Source organism: Colletotrichum phormii, assembly GCF_030913505.1.
Source record: "Colletotrichum phormii strain CBS 102054 chromosome Unknown BDP81scaffold_53, whole genome shotgun sequence".
In the NCBI taxonomy this organism is placed as follows: Eukaryota; Fungi; Ascomycota; class Sordariomycetes; order Glomerellales; family Glomerellaceae; genus Colletotrichum; species Colletotrichum phormii.
Window position 1 is genome coordinate 38,665 of NW_026851495.1, and position 19,168 is coordinate 57,832.

General features: G+C 50.5%; 7 protein-coding genes across 7 annotated transcripts; 4 read left to right on the forward strand and 3 right to left on the reverse strand.

Moving 5' to 3' along the window:
• Positions 1-733: 733 nt before the first annotated feature.
• BDP81DRAFT_443734 (uncharacterized protein) lies at positions 734-1,055 on the reverse strand (the record flags this gene model as incomplete). The annotated part of the gene is made up of 1 exon (XM_060591756.1): positions 734-1,055. Exon 1 carries the CDS (start codon positions 980-982, stop codon positions 737-739), a length of 246 nt encoding a protein of 81 aa, XP_060437408.1. The 5' UTR covers positions 983-1,055.
• Positions 1,056-3,350: 2,295 nt separating this feature from the next.
• BDP81DRAFT_456238 (uncharacterized protein) lies at positions 3,351-4,617 on the forward strand (the record flags this gene model as incomplete). The annotated part of the gene is made up of 6 exons (XM_060593142.1): positions 3,351-3,721; positions 3,944-4,069; positions 4,103-4,221; positions 4,287-4,369; positions 4,475-4,537; positions 4,615-4,617. The coding sequence occupies 6 exons, from the start codon at positions 3,351-3,353 to the stop codon at positions 4,615-4,617; spliced, it is 765 nt and encodes a 254-aa protein (XP_060437409.1).
• Positions 4,618-11,037: 6,420 nt separating this feature from the next.
• BDP81DRAFT_336811 (uncharacterized protein) lies at positions 11,038-12,430 on the reverse strand (the record flags this gene model as incomplete). The annotated part of the gene is made up of 3 exons (XM_060585953.1): positions 11,038-11,495; positions 11,557-12,310; positions 12,362-12,430. 3 exons carry the CDS (start codon positions 12,428-12,430, stop codon positions 11,038-11,040), a joined length of 1,281 nt encoding a protein of 426 aa, XP_060437410.1.
• Positions 12,431-13,280: 850 nt separating this feature from the next.
• On the reverse strand, positions 13,281-14,602 carry BDP81DRAFT_387988 (uncharacterized protein). Its single transcript, XM_060587048.1, has 5 exons — positions 14,454-14,602; positions 14,256-14,381; positions 13,806-13,930; positions 13,649-13,742; positions 13,281-13,592 (listed from the first exon to the last, which is right to left on the reverse strand). Exons 2-5 carry the CDS (start codon positions 14,305-14,307, stop codon positions 13,375-13,377), a joined length of 489 nt encoding a protein of 162 aa, XP_060437411.1. The 5' UTR covers positions 14,308-14,381; positions 14,454-14,602; the 3' UTR covers positions 13,281-13,374.
• Positions 14,603-15,691: 1,089 nt separating this feature from the next.
• BDP81DRAFT_271771 (uncharacterized protein) lies at positions 15,692-16,096 on the forward strand (the record flags this gene model as incomplete). The annotated part of the gene is made up of 1 exon (XM_060582937.1): positions 15,692-16,096. A coding segment is annotated over one exon (405 nt), but the record flags the coding sequence as incomplete, so codon positions are not given.
• A 1,605-nt stretch (positions 16,097-17,701) lies between these two features.
• BDP81DRAFT_387990 (uncharacterized protein) lies at positions 17,702-18,340 on the forward strand (the record flags this gene model as incomplete). The annotated part of the gene is made up of 2 exons (XM_060587049.1): positions 17,702-18,110; positions 18,168-18,340. The coding sequence occupies one exon, from the start codon at positions 17,702-17,704 to the stop codon at positions 18,035-18,037; it is 336 nt and encodes a 111-aa protein (XP_060437413.1). The 3' UTR covers positions 18,038-18,110; positions 18,168-18,340.
• On the forward strand, positions 18,296-18,532 carry BDP81DRAFT_336815 (uncharacterized protein; the record flags this gene model as incomplete). Its single annotated transcript, XM_060585954.1, has 1 exon — positions 18,296-18,532. A coding segment is annotated over one exon (237 nt), but the record flags the coding sequence as incomplete, so codon positions are not given.
• Positions 18,533-19,168: the final 636 nt, after the last annotated feature.

The window sequence follows — 19,168 nt, forward strand, 5'->3', positions numbered from 1 at the left end:
AGGATATTCTTTACTAGGACTATATCTTTTTACTAGATAGTAATACGTTTAGTATAGATAGCAGCTAAGTTCGAAATTAAGATGATTAGTAAATAAAAACTAATAAATTAAGATAGCTTACTTTTAAAAACAGACGTTAATCAATCTTTAGACGCAGCCTGTAGCGCCTCTAACGCGCTTGCTTAAATACAAAGGCTACCTTTATGCTCGGCATGCTTAGTGTTCTAGGTAACCTCTCGGACTAGTTGCTAGAAGGGTGTTACGCCCGCCGCAACTTGTCACTGTGGGCGCGTAGCTATACAATGCAGAACAAGGGAAAATGATGCCGGAGTCATCATTATCGAAGCTTTTGCTTTGTGCCACAGTTGGTTGCCTTGTCCTGCTCGTAACACAGGCCAGGCAGAAAGACCAACTCCGCCAGGCTAATAAGGAATACTAATATAGTAATCCTTCTAGTTTCTGTTCTCTATACTGACCAGATCGTAGTATATAAAAAGGAAATCACCCTTCCCAATTCGAGACCCAGACAGGAAGCTCTTTAGACGATAATGCAGCAACATTCGAGGACCTCAGCGATACTGTCGGATTAGAAGTCCAATTCGACCGCGAGTAAGGGCAGAGCATGGGCCACCTCGAACGAGTACAATTAGACCTCGACTACCCACCCAACCTCCGGTTGGAATCTCCCTTCTACTCCTTACGCAGAATCAATCAATATAGAGATATTGATACTTCGTCACCCCAAGGACCCTACGGTTCGAACCAAATTCCCTGTGAAAGGAATACCAACAATAACGATGTTGTGGTCTCCGACGCGACCCCAGATATAGTTATTTGTATCTTTTGGGTGTTTTCTGAAGTTTTCCGGCTTTTGGTGCTCTTCGTCAAGCACAGCCTGCGCTACGGTGAGCTCCTTGTCAAGAGCGGTGATCCACCCGATGGTGTACATCTGAGGGTTCGGAAGTCGCCTTAAGGATGCCATTGTGCTTTTGTGGAGGGGGAGCACTTTGGTGGCAGCTGAGGCTTGATGAATGGCGATACTGTTGTTAAAATATGTTTTCGGTACGTCCTCTAGATGGGCACTAGGGCACAGCCTTACCTTGATCTCAGAGCAGCAGGCTTTGGTAAGGCGTTTTACGGCCAATGCTTACGTGTGATAGCGGTTATGCGCGTCGCGGAGAACAGCAGCCGGTAGTGTCGCCAAGGCAGAGACCACACGCCGTTTGACCACATTACACGCCCCCTCTTCAAGAAGGAAACAAGCCTGGCAGCCCTGCTCGAAATGGCTTTTAGCTACCATTTTTCTATTCCCATTTCACAGACCTTAGCATCTCATTTTAAGGTCCTCGCTGGGGAGCTGCAGTAAGGGGATGACTCGAGAATGAATCGCTGCTGCAGGCTCTGTAGTCCACCCGCCGAGATGGCGGCCGTCGTGTTCACTGCAGAGCCTTGACTGCACCAGACAACAACGGATCGTCGATGTGGGCGGTGAAGGGTGTGCAACCACCGATAAGACTCGGCGGCGCTCCACGAAAGAGGTGAAGGGGTTTTCTGGAGACTGGCCAGTGGCAAGTCTCTCAAAACAGGGCGGCTACGGTGCTGTCAGCCCACAGGTCACTCTACACAGAAGCCAGTCATCGTCGTACAATCTGCGCTAACGCAACGTATCGTCGAGACATGCATTGTAGTTGAGTCAGTAAAGACGAACAGTGGCTGATAAGTAATAAGATGCTGTATATTCAGGTAACAATGCATATGCCGGTGAGACTTCCAGGCAAAACTCACCTATCCCAGCTCTTGAGTAATTATTGGACGGGGACGACTCGCTCACCAAAGGAGGGCACCAATTGCACTAAGCCTCTCCGACACCCTAAGAGAAAATCTGCCTTGCTGCTTCGTATCCTCGTCAGCCACTCTTTGCCGGTTAGTAGGCTGTCCTCAGCGGTCCCTCCAAGACCCTAGTAAGAAGCTCTTTGGATGGGTTTCCAAGGCGAAATGACCTGTGCTACTGCGGAGGGGTAGCCTGCATCTGCACCCAATCGCCTTGAGGTCCTGCCACCACTTTCAGCGATCGCATCAAGCGCCCTCGGCGTACTCTTCGAAGTACCGTTCCAATCCTAGTTAAGATGCAGCCGTACTTGTTGGTTTATATCGCAGTACTGCCCGTCATTGTAAACCAGCCTTCATGGCGGACCGGGGTTTTCTTGAAATGCGATCTAATATAGTAGTACATGTAGGCACACGGCTTGGACGGTCGGGCGCATTAGTAAGACCTTCTCGCTAGTATCGTGATGCCCGTAGGCAGGTTTGTAGGAGACTGAGTTATTAGAACTTGTTGGAACATGTCACGAGTTATGGCACGCAGCAATGGGCATATGAAGTGGGTTAAAGTGGCTTGAAGTAACCCATCTAGAATGAGCACATGAGAGCAGTCTATATACTAAGAGAGTGTGATATCCACGTGAGAAAGCACGTGGCAAGATGCTTGACAAGTGCTGATACCATTCCTGTTTCGTGACAGAACAGCAAAGGCTGATAAGGAGTAATAGGCAGGTACCATGGGCTGGCTGGCACCTGCCCTGGGCGAAGTGGGACAATTGGCTTAGTCATCACGGCCGGATAAAGGTGGGGCAATGACAGAATTCGAAATTGTACCGTTGCGCCATATACAAAGGAGAGATCCCTCTACTGCATTTAGGTAGTTGTGGGTACATATAGTTTCCGTCAGGCAACCACCCAGGCCGTCACTACCTACTTCGACCGACTCCTGCCTACAATGTAAGATAGAAAAACCAAGACGAACAAGCAATAGGATCACCAACAGACGAGTGATAATTGCTACCACTATTTGTCGTATACGACCCCGTGAACCAACAGAACTGAATGGTAACTCTGTTCCCTGGCCAAAGACCGCCCATCATCGCCGCTTTACGTTTCCATCTATGCATCAATACACGCATCACATACAGCCTGAGCATATTACGGCCTGAGCATATTTAGCCGCCGCCCACGGCCCCGGCCCCCTCGGGTTAGGGCCAGCCTTGGGGGAGGGGGGGGGGAAGGTTGGGAAGGAGGGAGGGAGGGAGGAGAGGCTTAGGGACGTAGGTCATCATTATCGAAGCTTTTGCTTTGTGCCACAGTTGGTTGCCTTGTCCAGCTCGTAACATTAGATTTAATAGTAAGAATATGGTATCTACGGTAGTTCTATATTAAGTACCTACTATTACACTACGTAATGATGAAACCAGTGACTATATTATCTTGACGTTACCTAGGTATAAAAGCCTTTAGGTGTTTCCATCTGCCCCTAGGACAAAACAGAGATATGCCTCCAGGGGCAGAACAGAGATATGCCCCCAGGGGCAAAACAAGATATGCCCCCAGGTGCAGAAAGAGATATGCCCCCAGGGGCAGAACAGAGATATGCCCCCAGGTGCAGAACAGAGATATGCCCCCAGGGGCAAAACAAGATATGCCCCCAGGTGCAGAACAGAGATATGCCCCCAGGGGCAGAACTGATCATCTACCCCCAGGTGCAGAACAGAGATATGCCCCCAGGGGCAGAACTGATCATCTGCCCCCAGGTGCAGAACAGAGATATGCCCCCAGGTGCAGAACAAGATATGCCCCCAGGACAAAACAGAGATATGCATAGTTACCTTATTATGAGGAGTCTGTTTGCTACGCGCGCGTGCGTCCAGCCCACGGAAAGCTCCCTAAGGTAAAAACCTCATACTGAGGACTTAAGCTAAAACACATCGTTGAAATAAAAAGAGGACGTTAATAGATAATTACCTGAACGCGGTATATGTAGAGATTCAAGAAAAGAAGCCTTTACATCAACATAAATAAAGAAGGATAAGGAGGAGTTGCACCTAGAGCAGCAGCAGGCGTGACGGACGAGCGCGAACGGAGGATAGAGAAGAGTAAAAGGAACCTATAGAGGAAGACAGGAAGAAGAAGAAGAGGAAGATAGGAAGAAGAAGAAGAGGAAGAAGGACGCGACCAGAACAATAAGGACGCGACCAGAACAATACGGTCGACAACAGGCTGTCAATAGACCGAATAGGTAGCTGAAACGCGTTAAACTAAACGGGTATAGCGTCGCAAAAAGCAATACCTTGCCTAACGCGTTTGGAGAGGATGTACCGTATAGCCATAAGATGCGTTATATTCTCCTTGCTAGTAGCAGGCAAACCGACACTAATAAAGATAAGCATAGTAAGGAAGGAAGGTAAAGGAGCTATTGCGACGCGTAAGAATACTACTTGAAGTAAGGTAGATAGATGACGGAAGAGGGGGGATGAGAAGTTGGCTATATGGTGGTAAGGGGAGAGTGGTTATCAACATGGGGAGGCAGAGCAGGGGCGTACGTGGGGCTACTGATGGAGCGAGGGAGACTGTAGCGCAGCTCGCCGGCAGATATGGGGATTAGTAATTCCGCTTCCGCGCGTGATGCTTCAACTGCACCCAGCCAGCAGTCAAAGAGAGCAGCGTCAAAGGAGGCATATCGCAGCAGGCACACCACCACACTAGAGTAAGAGTAGATACGTAGGTAGAAAATGATTCACAGAATGTTGTTTTAGTAGTTGTTAGGTTCTTATATTGATATAGTGAAGTACGGCTAGCTATGTGATGAATAAAAGTGTATAATTGAATGTAAAAGTAAGAGCAAAGTGAAGATGAAATAATGTTAGGCAAAGCTTTTTCTCCCACAACGAACTGCTTACCATGCAACAACATACCAGAGCCTTCCTAACCTTTAGCAATTCAACTACAGCTAGCATATGCGCGCATATAAAAGGACTGTTGACGAGCTGGGCCTGGGAGGCAGTAACTTACACTACGGTGAAATATAGTATGTCGTATAATTGTGAACTAGTGTAGCCTGAAGCTGACTAGATGGGTCTTTCCCTACTAGATAAGCGCTTTATCTGTTTGATCTAGGTAATCGACTGGATAGAGGTGTTAAGGACAGGTAGAAGTGCCGAGACGGGCTCTAGCCAGACCAAGATAAGGTAAATGGCTATATTATAGCTCCTCCTAACATGCAAGCTCACACGATGAAGGTGAATCCTATCCACAACCTTAGGGTGTTCAATACTAGATAGGGCCAGCGCTTGCTCTCAAAGCCTGCCCTCAAAGCCTGCCCTCAAAGCCTGCCCTCAAAGCCGGCTATAGGAAGCCAGCGGCGGAGCGGACCCGGCGGCGACCCACCCGGAGGCATCGCGCTCCATACGTCGGTAGCCCAAGGCGACCAATCAGCAGGCAGAGACCCCTACCAGCACCTGCCCGGTCCTAGACTCTTTAACATGGTCGTATATAATAAAAGCCTAGGCTAACCCATACCCACCTCGTCAGAACCCCAGAGGAAACCAACTATCACCACCACAATGCCATAGACGACAACAATAGAGAAGAAGCGGAAGAGAAGGGCAAGGGACGCTGCCGAGGCGGCGCCCAACCGAAAACGCTAGACGAAAGAGGATACCTTCCTTAGCGAGAGCGAATTAGTCCGGGAGCGCGCCAGACCCTACCTACTCGCCGTGGCCAAGATGCTAGTCGATACGCTCGGGACGAGGTGGAGCGTCGGTAAGAACCGCCCGCTCGAGGTAGGGCATGCTTACGAACTAAAGGAGGTCTTTAAGAGGAGCGGTCTAGAACGCCGCGCCTTAAAATACCGTATCCTCGTACTCTACGGCGCCGAGGAGGTCCGTTATATATAAAGCGCGTAGCTAGGGAGCGACCGGGGCGGCGAGGACGACTTTCTCGGCTGGGCCGCGGTGAACGGTAGCACGCCCGAGGTGATGGCAGGCCAGCACCGCATCGAGGCCCTCCGGGCGTATATGAAGGAGACGGGCGGGTCGGCGTCGGACCTATGGTGGACGTGCGAGCTCTACGACCAAGGTGGGCAACCAACCGGTACCGCCCACGGGTAAGCGGGCGCGGCGGGAAGGCTAACGGCAGCTAGACCGCCTACTATCCGACCTCAACCTCAAGTTACGAGTCAACCGGAGGGACCCAAGCCAAGCCGACACCCACGGCCAGATCTGGACGCAGCTGGTATCGATCGGCCGCGACGCCGAAGGGCCGCTCCGGCGCGGGCGTGTTAATAGTGATCTCAAGCTCGTAGAGGCGCTACGGCTAGGTAGCGAGAAGGGTTTCCCGATACGAAGGCTGGTCACGCTATAGAACTACTAAGGATGGCGGGACATGACGACGAGATAGTACCGTATAAGGCTAGGCCTCGAGACCTTCAGTATCTCGACGTTCGAATGGATGGCCCGGCTCCGGGTCGACGACTACTGGTTTTCGACGCTGGATACGGTACTCCGCACCATCGAGGCCCTGCCGCTCGACGGGTACGGCGAACCCGGGCAGGCCAACTAGCACCGGATGGTAGCAGGTCTCGGAGGGGTCGGCCGACTACGGGACGCAGTGGAATCCTTTTTCTTTAAGGACGAGGGCGGCCGTCGCGCCCGGCGGGACGAAGGCCTGCTCGCATTCCTGGACGACGTCAGATACGGCGCCGTGTGCGAGGCCATTGCGGCCGCTCCCGAGCTCGCCTTCCCCGACCTACGGCGCTTCCTCCGTACCAAGAAGGCCGACGCACAAACAGCGGTCCGTATCCTCCAGTACACCATCGCCTAGATCGACCAGGATAGCGCCGTCACCGTTAACGAGGTAAACCCTAAGACCCAAAATAAGCCATTACTACGAGAGCACCTACTAGACGCGCTCGGCAAGATCGGCCGGTCTCGTAGCGTCAAGGGCCATACCGCCTCGGCAGCGGCGGCGCAACAGCTATAGTAGCGCGTCCTTAACTTTGTCCAGGATCACATCAACGAGTTTACCGCAACGGAGGAGGCCAAGACGCTTATTAACGATAATATATTACTCGTTAACAGTCCGGCCTATGCCGACCGGTTTACCCTCGACTCCTGGGCCCGCCTTCTACGCCTTGTGAGGCGTGTCACCGACGTAGACGGCCACACACTCCGCCCGGAGTAGCAGACCGCCCACACGACGCGCCAGAGAGGGCATCAGAAACAGGTCTCAGCGCTAGTGCGGACGTTTTATGTAGATGTGTTCCGGCTAGCCGCCGACCGCCCCGGGCTATATGACGCCGCTATACGTTCAGACCTCTAATATAAGATCGAGGCGCTTATCGTAGGCCTCCCTAACAACATATTAATACTAAGTAGCCGCGCCGCCGAGTCACCACCCCCTGGCCCGGGAGGTACTATTACGGATTCTAATACCGGTAATACCGAACCCGTAAAGGGCAGTACTAGTAGCTAAGCCGAACCGAAACTACCGGAACCCCCGGTAGGTATACGTAGCCGTTACCGGTTCGGGTAGGACGACGTAGCCTCGTCGCTATTAACCGCCTCCCTATTAGAGAAAGGCTCGCCGCCCTTAGAAGCCCAAGGGTCGCCAGAGCCGACGGTCGATATGGGTGGCCGTAGTGGTAATGGCGAGGGTGGCGCCAGGAAGCATCTCCCCCACTGGAAGCTGGGCACTAAAGCCGGAATGCCAACAGACCCAGGAAGGCGCCGAGGGGCCAAGATGCGGTAGGAATATGATATCAGGTTTTCAGGCCCATACCGGGACGAATATAGGAGTAGGCACCGCTCAACAGCTTCGATAAAGGGTGGGCAAGACTGGCCTGCAGCAAGTCCGGGATGTGTAGATGTAAGAACAGGGGGCCGCCCCACGTAATCAATAACCGATCGTCCGATACGGCGCAAAAGAAGAGCCCTGCGCATCACATCACATCTGCCGGGTTATCACCACTACACAAACCGACTGGCATCTCCTCTCCGCCCAACCACTAGTATTTTGCCTTTATAGTGCTATAAGGGAAGACCCAGGCGAAGACCTATAGAGCTATTGTCACGAGTTATGGCACGCAGCAATGGGCATATGAAGTGGGTTAAAGTGGCTTGAAGTAACCCATCTAGAATGAGCACATGAGAGCAGTCTATATACTAAGAGAGTGTGATATCCACGTGAGAAAGCACGTGGCAAGATGCTTGACAAGTGCTGATACCATTCCTGTTTCGTGACACACCCCCCAATTGGCCTGTATACAGGACAATTGCCCATACGGGATGGGATCTCTGAATAGCTTCGAGAAGGCCCGATTTGGCCGCAGTGTAAACAAAGCAAATCGCGTAAGGGGTGATGGACGTGGTGACACGCGTTTGTTGTGCCGACCTATTCATCTGAAGTGAAGGGATTCCCGCATTCGGAATAGCTCGTAGGTCGTTGCCTGTGAAGGGCGGTTGCCATCGACCGCCCTTGTGTATATCCAATTTCTCGCAGCCTGGCGAGTTTGTTGTTTTCTTTTCTCCCTTTCAACCCATCGCAGAGTCGTGAGTATTGACTTCCAACTGCGCCAGAGCGCCAGCGGCTCCGTTTCCTTTGCTGATTCTTGATACAGTAAGTTTTCGCAATTTTGACCATGTTTCTGATGCGCCGATTGCTAAATATGATCTCAGTCGAAGAAACTGGCACCTGGTCTCTCTAGGAAGCCGGCCGCGCCGCCCGCCTCTAGGTCGACTAGCGCGAGCGTGCGCGCGAGCACGAGGTCCTCCGGGGCCTTGTTGCGGGGGCCTCTTCCTCTCTCCCTCCCCAGGAGAGCGATGCGCAGGGCTCTGTCCCTGCCGTTGAGGGCGATGATGACTCGAAAGAGTTTGAGTCTGAGGAGGAGGATTCGGAGGAGGAGAGATAGCTCGATAAGGAGCAAGACGGCCGTCGCTGCTTTGCCGAGGAGCTCGTCCGCGAGCTGTGGGTGCCGTAAACTAAGGTCTTTATGGTGTAGTAGCTTAGGCGCCGCCTTTACGAGGGCGGCGCCGGCAGAACCGGCGATACGGGCGTACCTATTCTGATGGAGTCCGTTGCGGCGTGCGAGCAGGCCCTGGCGGACTGGGACGCAGCCGGTGACGCATTCACCTGGAAGGCTCTCCAGCGGCTCTGTCGCGGCCTGAGGCCCGGCGGCGAGCGCGCGGCAGGACTTCACCTTGGAGCTGTTGCGTGTTGTCGGTGGCGACGCCGGTAGAGACTCGTTTACGGCCAAGAATATAACGTAGCCGTCGACGCTATATTTCGCTATTGTTAATGATTGCTCGTCCCCGGGCGGTAGCGTCGATACGGCGACGTAGGAGGCCGTCTTCACGGGCTACTTTCTTATCGCTAGTATCGAGTAGGTGCCGGGTCCGGTCCGTAGCTAGCTTACCTTAAGAAGCATAATACAGCTCGGGGGTAAGGCCGGCGCCGCCTCGGCCCCGACTAGCGCAGCCGGCTCGTTACAGCGGGCGGCGCAGGAGGCAGAGATCAAGTACGAGAAGACATTAAGGGACCGGGCCGAGCGTCGGGAGCGCCATCTATACATCGACTTCGGCTACCTAGTCCCTTTTACTAACATCCCGGTACTCGTCCTATCCGGCTTTAGCTAGGCGAAGGCTATCTTTTCTAATGAGGGAGATGCTAAGGTACTCGACCACTACCAGCTTACTATGAACTACCTTGCCAATAATATCGACGAAACATTCTACTATTTAATACTTATAATTATCCTAACCGTCTACTCCTCTTCCGAGACGCCCGAGGTCGCGCCCGCCGCCCGGATATTTAATACGGCCCCGAAGCGGAAGAGCCCGGGGCAGCTTGTCTTTGTTATAGTTATGTATGTAATAGAGTTTTTTTACCTAGCGTCCTTCCCGTGGGCAAAGAGCGCGAGCGGCACGGCGTACGATATTGCCGAAATGACGAAGAAAATCGGTACGTAATAATAATTCTTTAATCCGGTATTAAATATTAATACGGCGCTAGAGTAGAAGGGTTATAGTAACCGTATACTCCGAGAACTAGGCTGGGTAACGTCTAAGAGCTAACGGGACAGCCCGCGAAATACGGACTTATAGCTCCGTCTACGAGATGAACTCCTCGATATTTTTCGAGAGCTACGCGCCGCTATAAAACGGCCGGACGACTTTATTAGTATGGTCTTTTATAGCCAAGATAAGATTTGGGTAGATCGTTGTGCTAGTATTATCTACGGGTGAGAACTACGTCTAGGAATCTTCCTCTGCCGCTAAGATTAATTAGCTATAAAAGAAGTTAACTAACTATAACTATTCCAATTTATTCATAGTAGAGCTTCGTTATTATTACTTACTATAACTAACTAGTTAACGTTATAACTTATATTAATATTATATCCAATAGTAGTAGCCTAGATATCTATCATTTAAGCGACTAAATGCGATACTATATAATAGCTTAGTTATTATAAGATATAAACTAGATATAACTAAAGGACTAAGATAGGGTAAGAAGCTTGAGGCTCCTGCTAATAAATAATACCACTAGTAGATCTATAACTATAATAGCCTCAATGCCAGTAGTATGTTACGACCCAACATGCATGACCAAGAACAGGGCCTGCCCCGCAGGCTCGCGGCGGTTATAATACACCACATATGCAGGAGATAAGGGACACTAGGCACCCTCTCACGGAACGGAAGAACTATGGTACAAGTCACGTGATGATAAGATAAGGATCATTTGGGATCAATATGATCCAACACGACTTGGGGGCTAAACGATCATTCTGGATCAGAATGACCCAAGACGACCCAAGGGACAAGGGACATGTTCAGGATCAGGACTTGTATATAAGGATGGACTTGAGCTGGACTCTAGGACAGACTTTCCATAGCTCTTCAGCAATTAACTTCGTATCAGGATTAACATCCGCTTTCAGCTACTACCTTGACAAGACTACGATTGATCACCGAAGCCTTACCTACCCTTACGATTGACAGACATAGCTTCCCTGAAGCTATCCCCGACTACGATTACTGTTACCAGTTCCGCAGCCTCAACTTCTGCAAACTACCCCTACGACTAGCTGGCCGTAACATAGTACAAGGCGAATACGTATTTCAAATAAAAGAAACTATACTAGTAGTATATACATTACTACTTACTCTGTGAAAGAAACTAGGACTATCATTCGAAGACAGGCTTCTACGTCCCAAGAAACTTGATAATTAAGTCTTCCGTACTCCTTCGGGCCTCCTTCAATTGCTCCGCTGTCATCCGCTTCCTCATCATCGGATTATCCAACTCGAAGGGGCTCACCTTATCTTGGAGCCCGTAAATGTTTGCAATCTCTTTGAAGCGAGATATCGTGCGGGGCCTAGCCGCACCTGCGCGGGCAAGCTCTTTATCCCACGCTTCGGCGAGGTCCCACTGAACCTCTGACGGGTCTAGTTCTGGGGGGGTCTCTGGGAAACCGTCGAGCATCGCCCGGCGAAGGGCCAGCTGAGACGCGCCTTCGTACAGCCCTGGAAGTGTACCACCACAGATGTTGCCAAAGGAGAACCCCATAAATTCGTCTGCCGCCGTGCCGACGTAAGAGAAGTCGAAATCCAGCAGGGCAGTTACCTGAAGGGTGCTGGGATCGAACAGCAGATTGTTGGTAGCTAGACGAATTTATTATTAGGCTTCGTCCATTATAGTATAAGTCGCAGGCGGATAACTCACTTAGATCAGCGTGGACGAGAGCCTTTCGCGGTTCGTGGTCAACTAGGGCCTCCGGGAGACGGCGATCGATGAATTCGTCCAGTCTCGACCGTACCCCGCCCTCCATCCAACCTTGTATCACAGGGTTCTCGTCGGCCTCCCTGAGCTTAACTCTGAATATGTTACGTAGGAAGTCTACGTACGTCACAGAAGGCTCACCCGTAAACATAGTCATCTGCGCGCTAATAACGTCCCCGTGTTGATCAAACCTCAACCCCCCAAAGCGGTCTACCGTCTTCGGGACCTTAAAGTCCTGTAGTAGAGCCAGGATATCAGCCATTTGTCCAAGAAGGACTACCTTATCCCGTAGGGAGAAATCGTTAAACCCTGCTCTCTCGGGTATGGCCCCAGGCATACACTGTTGCATACTGAAACCCTGACCATCAGACATGCCGTCCCACGCATAGACGTCCGGAACAACACGGCTATACTTAGACGCCGCAAGTGCCTGTCGCGCAAGGGTTATAAAAGCGACTTCACTCTCGACCCGGTTAGCGTTGTTGATGCCAGTCCGAGGGTCTGAATTCGCTAGCCGGACCATAAGAGACGTTGTACCGGCCGGACATGGTACAGTGCCCGGCCGAGGCGTTTCGGAATGGAGGCTTATGATTTGTATTGTGGTGCTTGTGGGGGATGAAAGGGTGACGCGGTATATGAAGTTGTTGTAGGGGAACGGGCTGTTGATGTCATATTCGACAGGCTCAATGCTCTCGGCCTAACGTATACTTAGTAGTTACTCCTAAACGTAGAAAAGGCATTACTATACCTCTAGACAGTTCTGATGGAGAATTGATTTAACAAACTCCATCCGCTGCTCGTACCTCTGATCATTCATCGTAACAAGAGGTCTAGTCCTACGTAGCTCCTTAGCAAGTTTAGTACCAAGAACGGCGCGAGAGAATAGGTTTCTAAATATAAGTAGACGTATTTTACTAAAAAGGCGTTTACTATCTATTACGCCGCGCTAGACCGAGGCTATCCTTATTAACTACCCGTACTATTTAGGTAGGTAGTAACGGTATTCTTCATAAGCGGGCCAACCGCCGAAAGCGGGCAGATTGGTTCGCCCCACTACCGGCGGGGAACAGGCGATAATGAATGAATAATGAGATACTGTAAGGAAAGGAGGTAATCTGCGGTTGTGGGACTGAGCCCCCGCGTTGTTGGAAGATTCACCAACACGCATAAGATGACCACTCGGTCCGGAGTAAACCGTACGTTGGACCGGTCTTTTGTACTATCCGATTCGCCAGGTCCTCCTTCGAGACGGCCGCAGACCGTTGGTTGCGCCGTCGTTATGGCCAATTGCCAAGCCAAAACTAGCCCTAGGACCCACTACCGAGCACACCCTTTAGCGGCTAGAAAAGCTTAGCGTGCCAAGGGTGCTTTGCATATTGTGCCAACGTCGCCAAAAGAACCAACAGTTCTAACCTACAGCTCACGCCACCGTATACCTAGGGTTGCTATCCGACAGACCTCGTAACCGTTACTTAGCCACCGAATTGCGGGATTTCTATGGCATAGTGCCTACGGAAGGAGTAACCGCTATAAGAAAGCTTAGGGACCCCGCATACCTGACGAGATCATGAGATTAAGGTAGATAAACGCTAGTAGAGCAAGTATATCTTCTTATAAGGCAGTATAAAAGGCTATAGAGAGGCGCCGTATAATAATATATAAAACGACGAGAAAGAGAAATAGTAACTTATGCCTGCCTTTAGTTGAGATATCTCGTAACCAACAAGGAATAGGCTCCACAGAGCAGACCCATTTATCATACTAGTCCAAAAAATCGTCATGATCAGCAGGCTTCTGAGGGACACCCTCGTGGACCATCTGCCCAGTAGTCCACGAGTCGAACCGTTCCCAGTCAATACATTCGTGGTTCGTGCTTAAATCGAAGAATGGCACAGGCGAGTGCTTAGTCCAATGAAACGTATAAATGTTCAGGTCGGGTGCACACATCAATTGCTGACGGAGTACGTCGATACAGTGATCTAGGTGGTAGCGTAAGCACACTGCCACCATGTCGCATAGAGCCGGGACGACGTACCTTTGTGCTCGGTTCGCTCCTCAAGCGGTTCCTGGAGCATATCGAAGTCTATCTTACTATAGTAGTCCATATACGTATACATCCGGATATAGTTCTGAAGCACGTTAGCCCCGAGCCCCTCTTATGCCCGTAGGGCCAAGATGGCGTATAAACGTACTAGACAATGTAACTGGTGGAAGGCTTCCAGGCCAGCCTGATACTTCTGGGTACCAGGCCATTGTACGGCGGCCCTTGACTTATTTGCGCGAGCCAGAGTCTCTTGGTCAACCGCAAAGTTACGCACTACACAGTCGAGTTAGCTATATTTTAAGGTACATAACTGTCGGAACGGCAAGGCTGATAAGGAGCAATGGGCAGGTATCGTGGGCTGGCTGGCGCCTGCCCTGGGCGAAGTGCGACAACCGGCTTAGTCATCACGGCCGGTTAAGGTGGGGCAACCACCCAGGCCGTCACCACCTACTTCGACCGACCCCTGCCCACAATGTAAATAGGAAGAACAACTACAGCAATTATCACGGACATCGACGTGATTGTTGCCGAAGATACACCCTCATGAGGAAATGTATCACGCCTGTGATACCAACAATAACGAATACCGGCGCCCTACGTCCTGCAAGATGATACCATTTCTTATCCAACTCCGGGTTTGGCTGTCCCATATACTCCGAAGGGGGCGTTACGAAATGGGGGTCAAAGGTGTATGGAACACGTCTTATTTGACTCTTTAATTCGGCTGTTAGGACATAATTGTATCGTTCGTGAGTAAACTTTTGCCGGGTGGAAGGTAGCTATGAGGACAACTTACACCAGGCCGTATCAACATGTACCTTTCCTGGGGACTTTGGAGACAGTATCCACCCTAAATAGAAGGCCAGCAGCAGGGCGAGAACCAATATTGCGCCGTAGCCGAATCCAGCCAGTCTGGCAGGCCAAGATCGAGGGTTCCGGGTCGCAGGGCGACACAGCGTCGCCTCATCGAAATCGAGGTCCCCAGATGAGTTAGAACGCAGGTCCTCGGCCAAGAGAGAATACTCCTTAGTAGAATCCATATTAGAAGGAAAAAAGAGTTCTCAATACCCTGAGGGATAAATATTCAGTCTACGAGGAAGAACTCTGCCTAGAGAATCAGGATTCGAAGACAAGCTATCAGGCGAGAGGACTCTTAAGAACAGCCTCCGTCGCGTTCTCGTCCCCCGTCATTTCCGTTGGTTGCGTTCCCATCCTCCCTGTCCTCTTCAGTCCCACTTGGATCCCCGCCGCCAGGGCCACCCTTGGCAGCAGCGCTCCAACAGGTCCTTCCAACAGAGATGCGTCTAGTGGATAGGCTCCAGGGCCGCGGTTTGCCGCAGGTAGTTACTGTAATAGGAAGGTAAAGGCATTCAATTTTGACGTAATTATATTCCGCAGCAGAGGTAGCGGGATAAACCAGGGTTATTATCCTCTACCCAAAGCAGGGCCTTGCCGTCCAGCGCCAGAACTCCACTTCGTAGTAGTATTCCGGGGTCCGGCCTCAGCAGCATCTGGGGGCGACAAAGAGACCTTGAATCTGCGCCTGGGCTTTCTAGCGTTGTACTAGGTCTATTTTTGGACGGCCGCCCTTGTATGTACTAGGTGCCTGGACGGTATTCCCTCGTATCCGTCGTCCCAACGCGTTCTTTGTGGAAACCTCTATCTACTACCTATCATCTGATCCGGGCTGATTTACGGCGTATCCTATAACCAGATTCCTCCCACCTTACTTAGGCATAACCTAACCTTATCCCCTAAGCTACTGCCTGATCTATTTCCTGAGGCGCAATCCATCTGATCTCTCCGGCAGAAAGAGAGTCAGCCGAGAAAAACATGGCGCAGTATTCACTAGTCATCCCCGAAGGCCCCCCTCGTAAGCGTAGAGAGACCACAGTCGTCCGGCAGCGTCCGACAGTCTACACTCTCCTTGCTGCCTTACTCTTCCTGATTACTCTCACCGGGACCACCTACATCTACGCCTTACAAGCTACGACGTCGGTAGCGCCAACAAGCCTCCTTGATAACATTTTATGTGGCGCCACAGCCTCTGAAGCCCGTTCTTTCGGCTGTCGATTTGACGTCATGTCATTCTCATGGTTGCCACCGGCATGCTATGACGACTTACTAGTTAACGACTTCCTTGCCTCGGAACCTTGGGAGTGGTTCCTAGATCCACTTGGCACTCAGCCAGTTCCACTAGAAACGGTCCAGAAAGGGGACGTGGCGCAGATGTATGTATCCTGGAGATACCACAAGGTTCACTGTGTCTTTATGTGGAAGAAAATGCATAGAGCCTTGGAGAACGGCCATATCATAGACGCCTATATCATCAACTACAACCACACAAACCATTGTAGTAATATGTTAATAATGACGGAGCCTGCTAGAAGTAGTAGCATACAGACTATTATTAGGAGGAAGTTTGTTGGCTGCGGAGTACGAGAAGTAACTATCGTCTGAGAATTGACGTAACAGAAACGTCTGGAGGCACGAGCCTGCCGTTCCGTCCTGGAGTTACAGTACAGAGAGGCGTAGGCTTATTGACAGCACTAAATAAGCTCCGTAGAATGGAGCATCCCCAGGTCGTACTATACAGGCAGTAATAGAAATAGTAGTCTAGCTCTAGAAATATACTATATGCAGTTACAGCTTATCTGGACACGAGCGTGGTTACTATAGGGTATACTAGGTTATAGTATTAAACAGACTCTTTCATCAGATAGCTTAGAGTTGGTCTTCCGCTTGAGACACGTGTGTTGGCTACTGTCCGTGCAAACAAAACAGGCTTAGCAGCCAGAGAGACCCAAGTAGAACCTTTAGACGGGTGGGTTAATGAACCATAGGTAGGTCGTCTTCAACGTACGTCGTCCTGTCAAAGTGCTTGACCCTAACATACAGACAACGATGAATCCGACTCAGATTCATTGAAATGCCCATAGAAATAGAAATGGGTCCCTAAAGACAAGGGGTCAGATTCATTGAAACGACAGGGGGTCAGCTTCATTGAGTTTTTCTTATCTAAAATAGACGATATAGACATGCATCGAAAGCTGAGAATTAGGCGAGCTCAGAAATGATCTTACCTTTATTATAAACCCAGTATTCACCTCTATATGTATAGATTCGTGATTGACGGTTTGATAGGGTCAAGATGGCTCGTGCATGGCTGCACCAATGATCGGTAGGGTGGCCGTTACTCAGATGGCTCGTGCGTCGAACCTTTGAACAGCATCACTACCAAAGCTAGACGTCTAGTAAAGGCTAAGAGCAGTCAAGATCTCAAATCGCATATGTTTAACGAGTTTGTATTTGGCCGTTTGATTCAGCAACTAGTATACTATAACCCCTCCATACATAACCATAGAATCTGCATTCTGTAGCATACGTTCATCATGCCTATAACATCATAAAGCATGCCGACCTCATCCATCTCGGTAAGCCTAACCTCTAGGACACGACGAACTGTAGTAGAGTTCATAGAAAACGCTATAGAAAATAATTATGGGGCGTGAATACTAGGGTGTAGAGTTGATAGAGATTATAGGGGTAGAGTTGGTAGAGGTTTCCTTAGCTAAAATAGACGATATAGATATGCATCGAAAGCTGGCAATCAGGCGAGTTCAGAACTTATCTTATCTTTATTCATAACCCAATATTTATCTCTATTTGTATAGATTCGTGTTTGCCGATTTGATGGGGTGAAGATGGCTCGTGCATCAGTGCACCAATCAACGCTAGAGCTATCATCACATAACCTTGCTATGCTCACTGAGGCAGCAGCCAATCATAGTATTTCTACCTAGCGTTTCCTTTGTGGTAAGCAGTTTAGTATAGTTAAACGAGATAAGGAATGCGCTGCAGCTACCGAATGAGGAGATAGCGCCCACGTCCAGTTTAATGCTGTGGTTAAGATAGTTGCCCGTCCAACAGCATCTTAACTCAACCACAGTCAACATCAATCCACCAATATGTAAGACTAACACCACTTATCTCGGTAGTAGCCCACAACTACCACGGCCCAAGACTATCGTAATTACGCTAGTAATGGAGCCGTTTATCTTTTATGAAGAGTATGCACTCGCTATTTGTAAAACATGTCAGTTTGCTGTGGTTAGTGACGAGTTAGCCACCCACCTACGGACACGCCACCGCCATATCCCACCGTCGACCCGTAGTAGCATCGTCAAGGCCATCTCTGGTATAATGGGCATACGTACGAACCAGGCCAGTCTTACGCAGCTGCAGTATCCCGACCCATCAACAGCCCCCATCGACCATCTTACCGACCCACGCACGGACGGTATCCAATATCACCGATACTCCTATATTTATCGCCAAACTCAAAGGATCCAGGATCACTACCAAAAACATCACGGGTAGGTAAACGATTAGAAGAAGGGCGGTAACGTAAGGGCGAGATCTTATTAAGAACGTAACATACCGTAAACGTCCGGTATACTATACTAGCGGTTCTTTTTATTACGGGCTAGGAGCTAATAGTTCGAGGTAGGGCGTGGCTAACCGCTAGACCAAGCGCCGGAGGCGGTCGCCGAGGAGGTAGCATCACGGCAGGCCACCAAGCTACTCCGTTAACTACGGCAGAACTAAGCCGAGCAGGTCAAGGCGAGCTATGACGATCTTATCCGTGCTACCAACGACAAGCTCGAGCCGAACCCGTGGCTCCAGCGGGTAGGATGGGCAGAGCATCTAAGTGGACTACGCATCAGCCAGCTCTACGAAACCACCGGCCTAATCCAGGAGGCCGTGGAGGACGTGCTCCATATGATGTGGACTTCGGTCAACGAGGTCTTGGAGTACGCCAGGGCCATATTTACGCCTAATAAGGTCGGGTACGCCGTATTATTCGAGGTCTAGCGGAAGGAAGCATATATTAAGCCCACGAGGCCGTTTAATAACCGCATTAAGGAGGATACTTAGGTACGGTATAAAGATGTCTAGAGGGTCTTGCTCTATGTATGGTTCCGGACGTAGGAGCTACCGGACGACAGGAGACCGCCGTACCGGCTCACCGAGAGGCAGTACGATGCGTAGGACGAGTTCGAACAATTAGCCAAGGCCGTGGTAGAAGGGGACTCCGACACTACGTCGGATACGCTCCGGCCGGTAGCACTTAAAATGCTCGTTAGCATACTAGACCACCAGCTTAAGAGAGGGCAGTACGAGAACGCGATAGTGAGCACGCTCGCTATAATAGGCATCCGGGCCGACGGTAGCTAGATGGATATTACCGACTATACAACAAAGTATTCGGCGATCATTAAAGTAGCACGTATGTTAGTCGTTTATAAGGCATATACGCAGAGGCAATACGATGTCGCTCGTCAGGCCGCTACGACGGACGAGGGGGCGGCCGATGATGGCATAGAGAGTCTCTTTGTCTACGTCCGTCGCATGGTACAGAGGTTCATGACGCGTACGCCCGGGGCCCCCCAAGCCGAGCCAACACCGATGGATTGGATTCTCGAGACGCGGACGTATGGCATGCACATA

Bases quoted from the DNA above. Each gene is read 5' to 3' on its own strand.
- BDP81DRAFT_387988 (XM_060587048.1), bottom strand. From the start codon at position 14,307: ATGGGACAGCCAAACCCGGAGTTGGATAAGAAATGGTATCATCTTGCA. The intron at 13,931-14,255 runs GTAGGGCGCCGG...TCGACTGTGTAG, and splicing joins ATGGTATCATCTTGCAGGAC to TGCGTAACTTTGCGGTTGAC. The intron at 13,593-13,648 runs GTACGTCGTCCC...GCTACCACCTAG, and splicing joins GGAGCGAACCGAGCACAAAG to ATCACTGTATCGACGTACTC.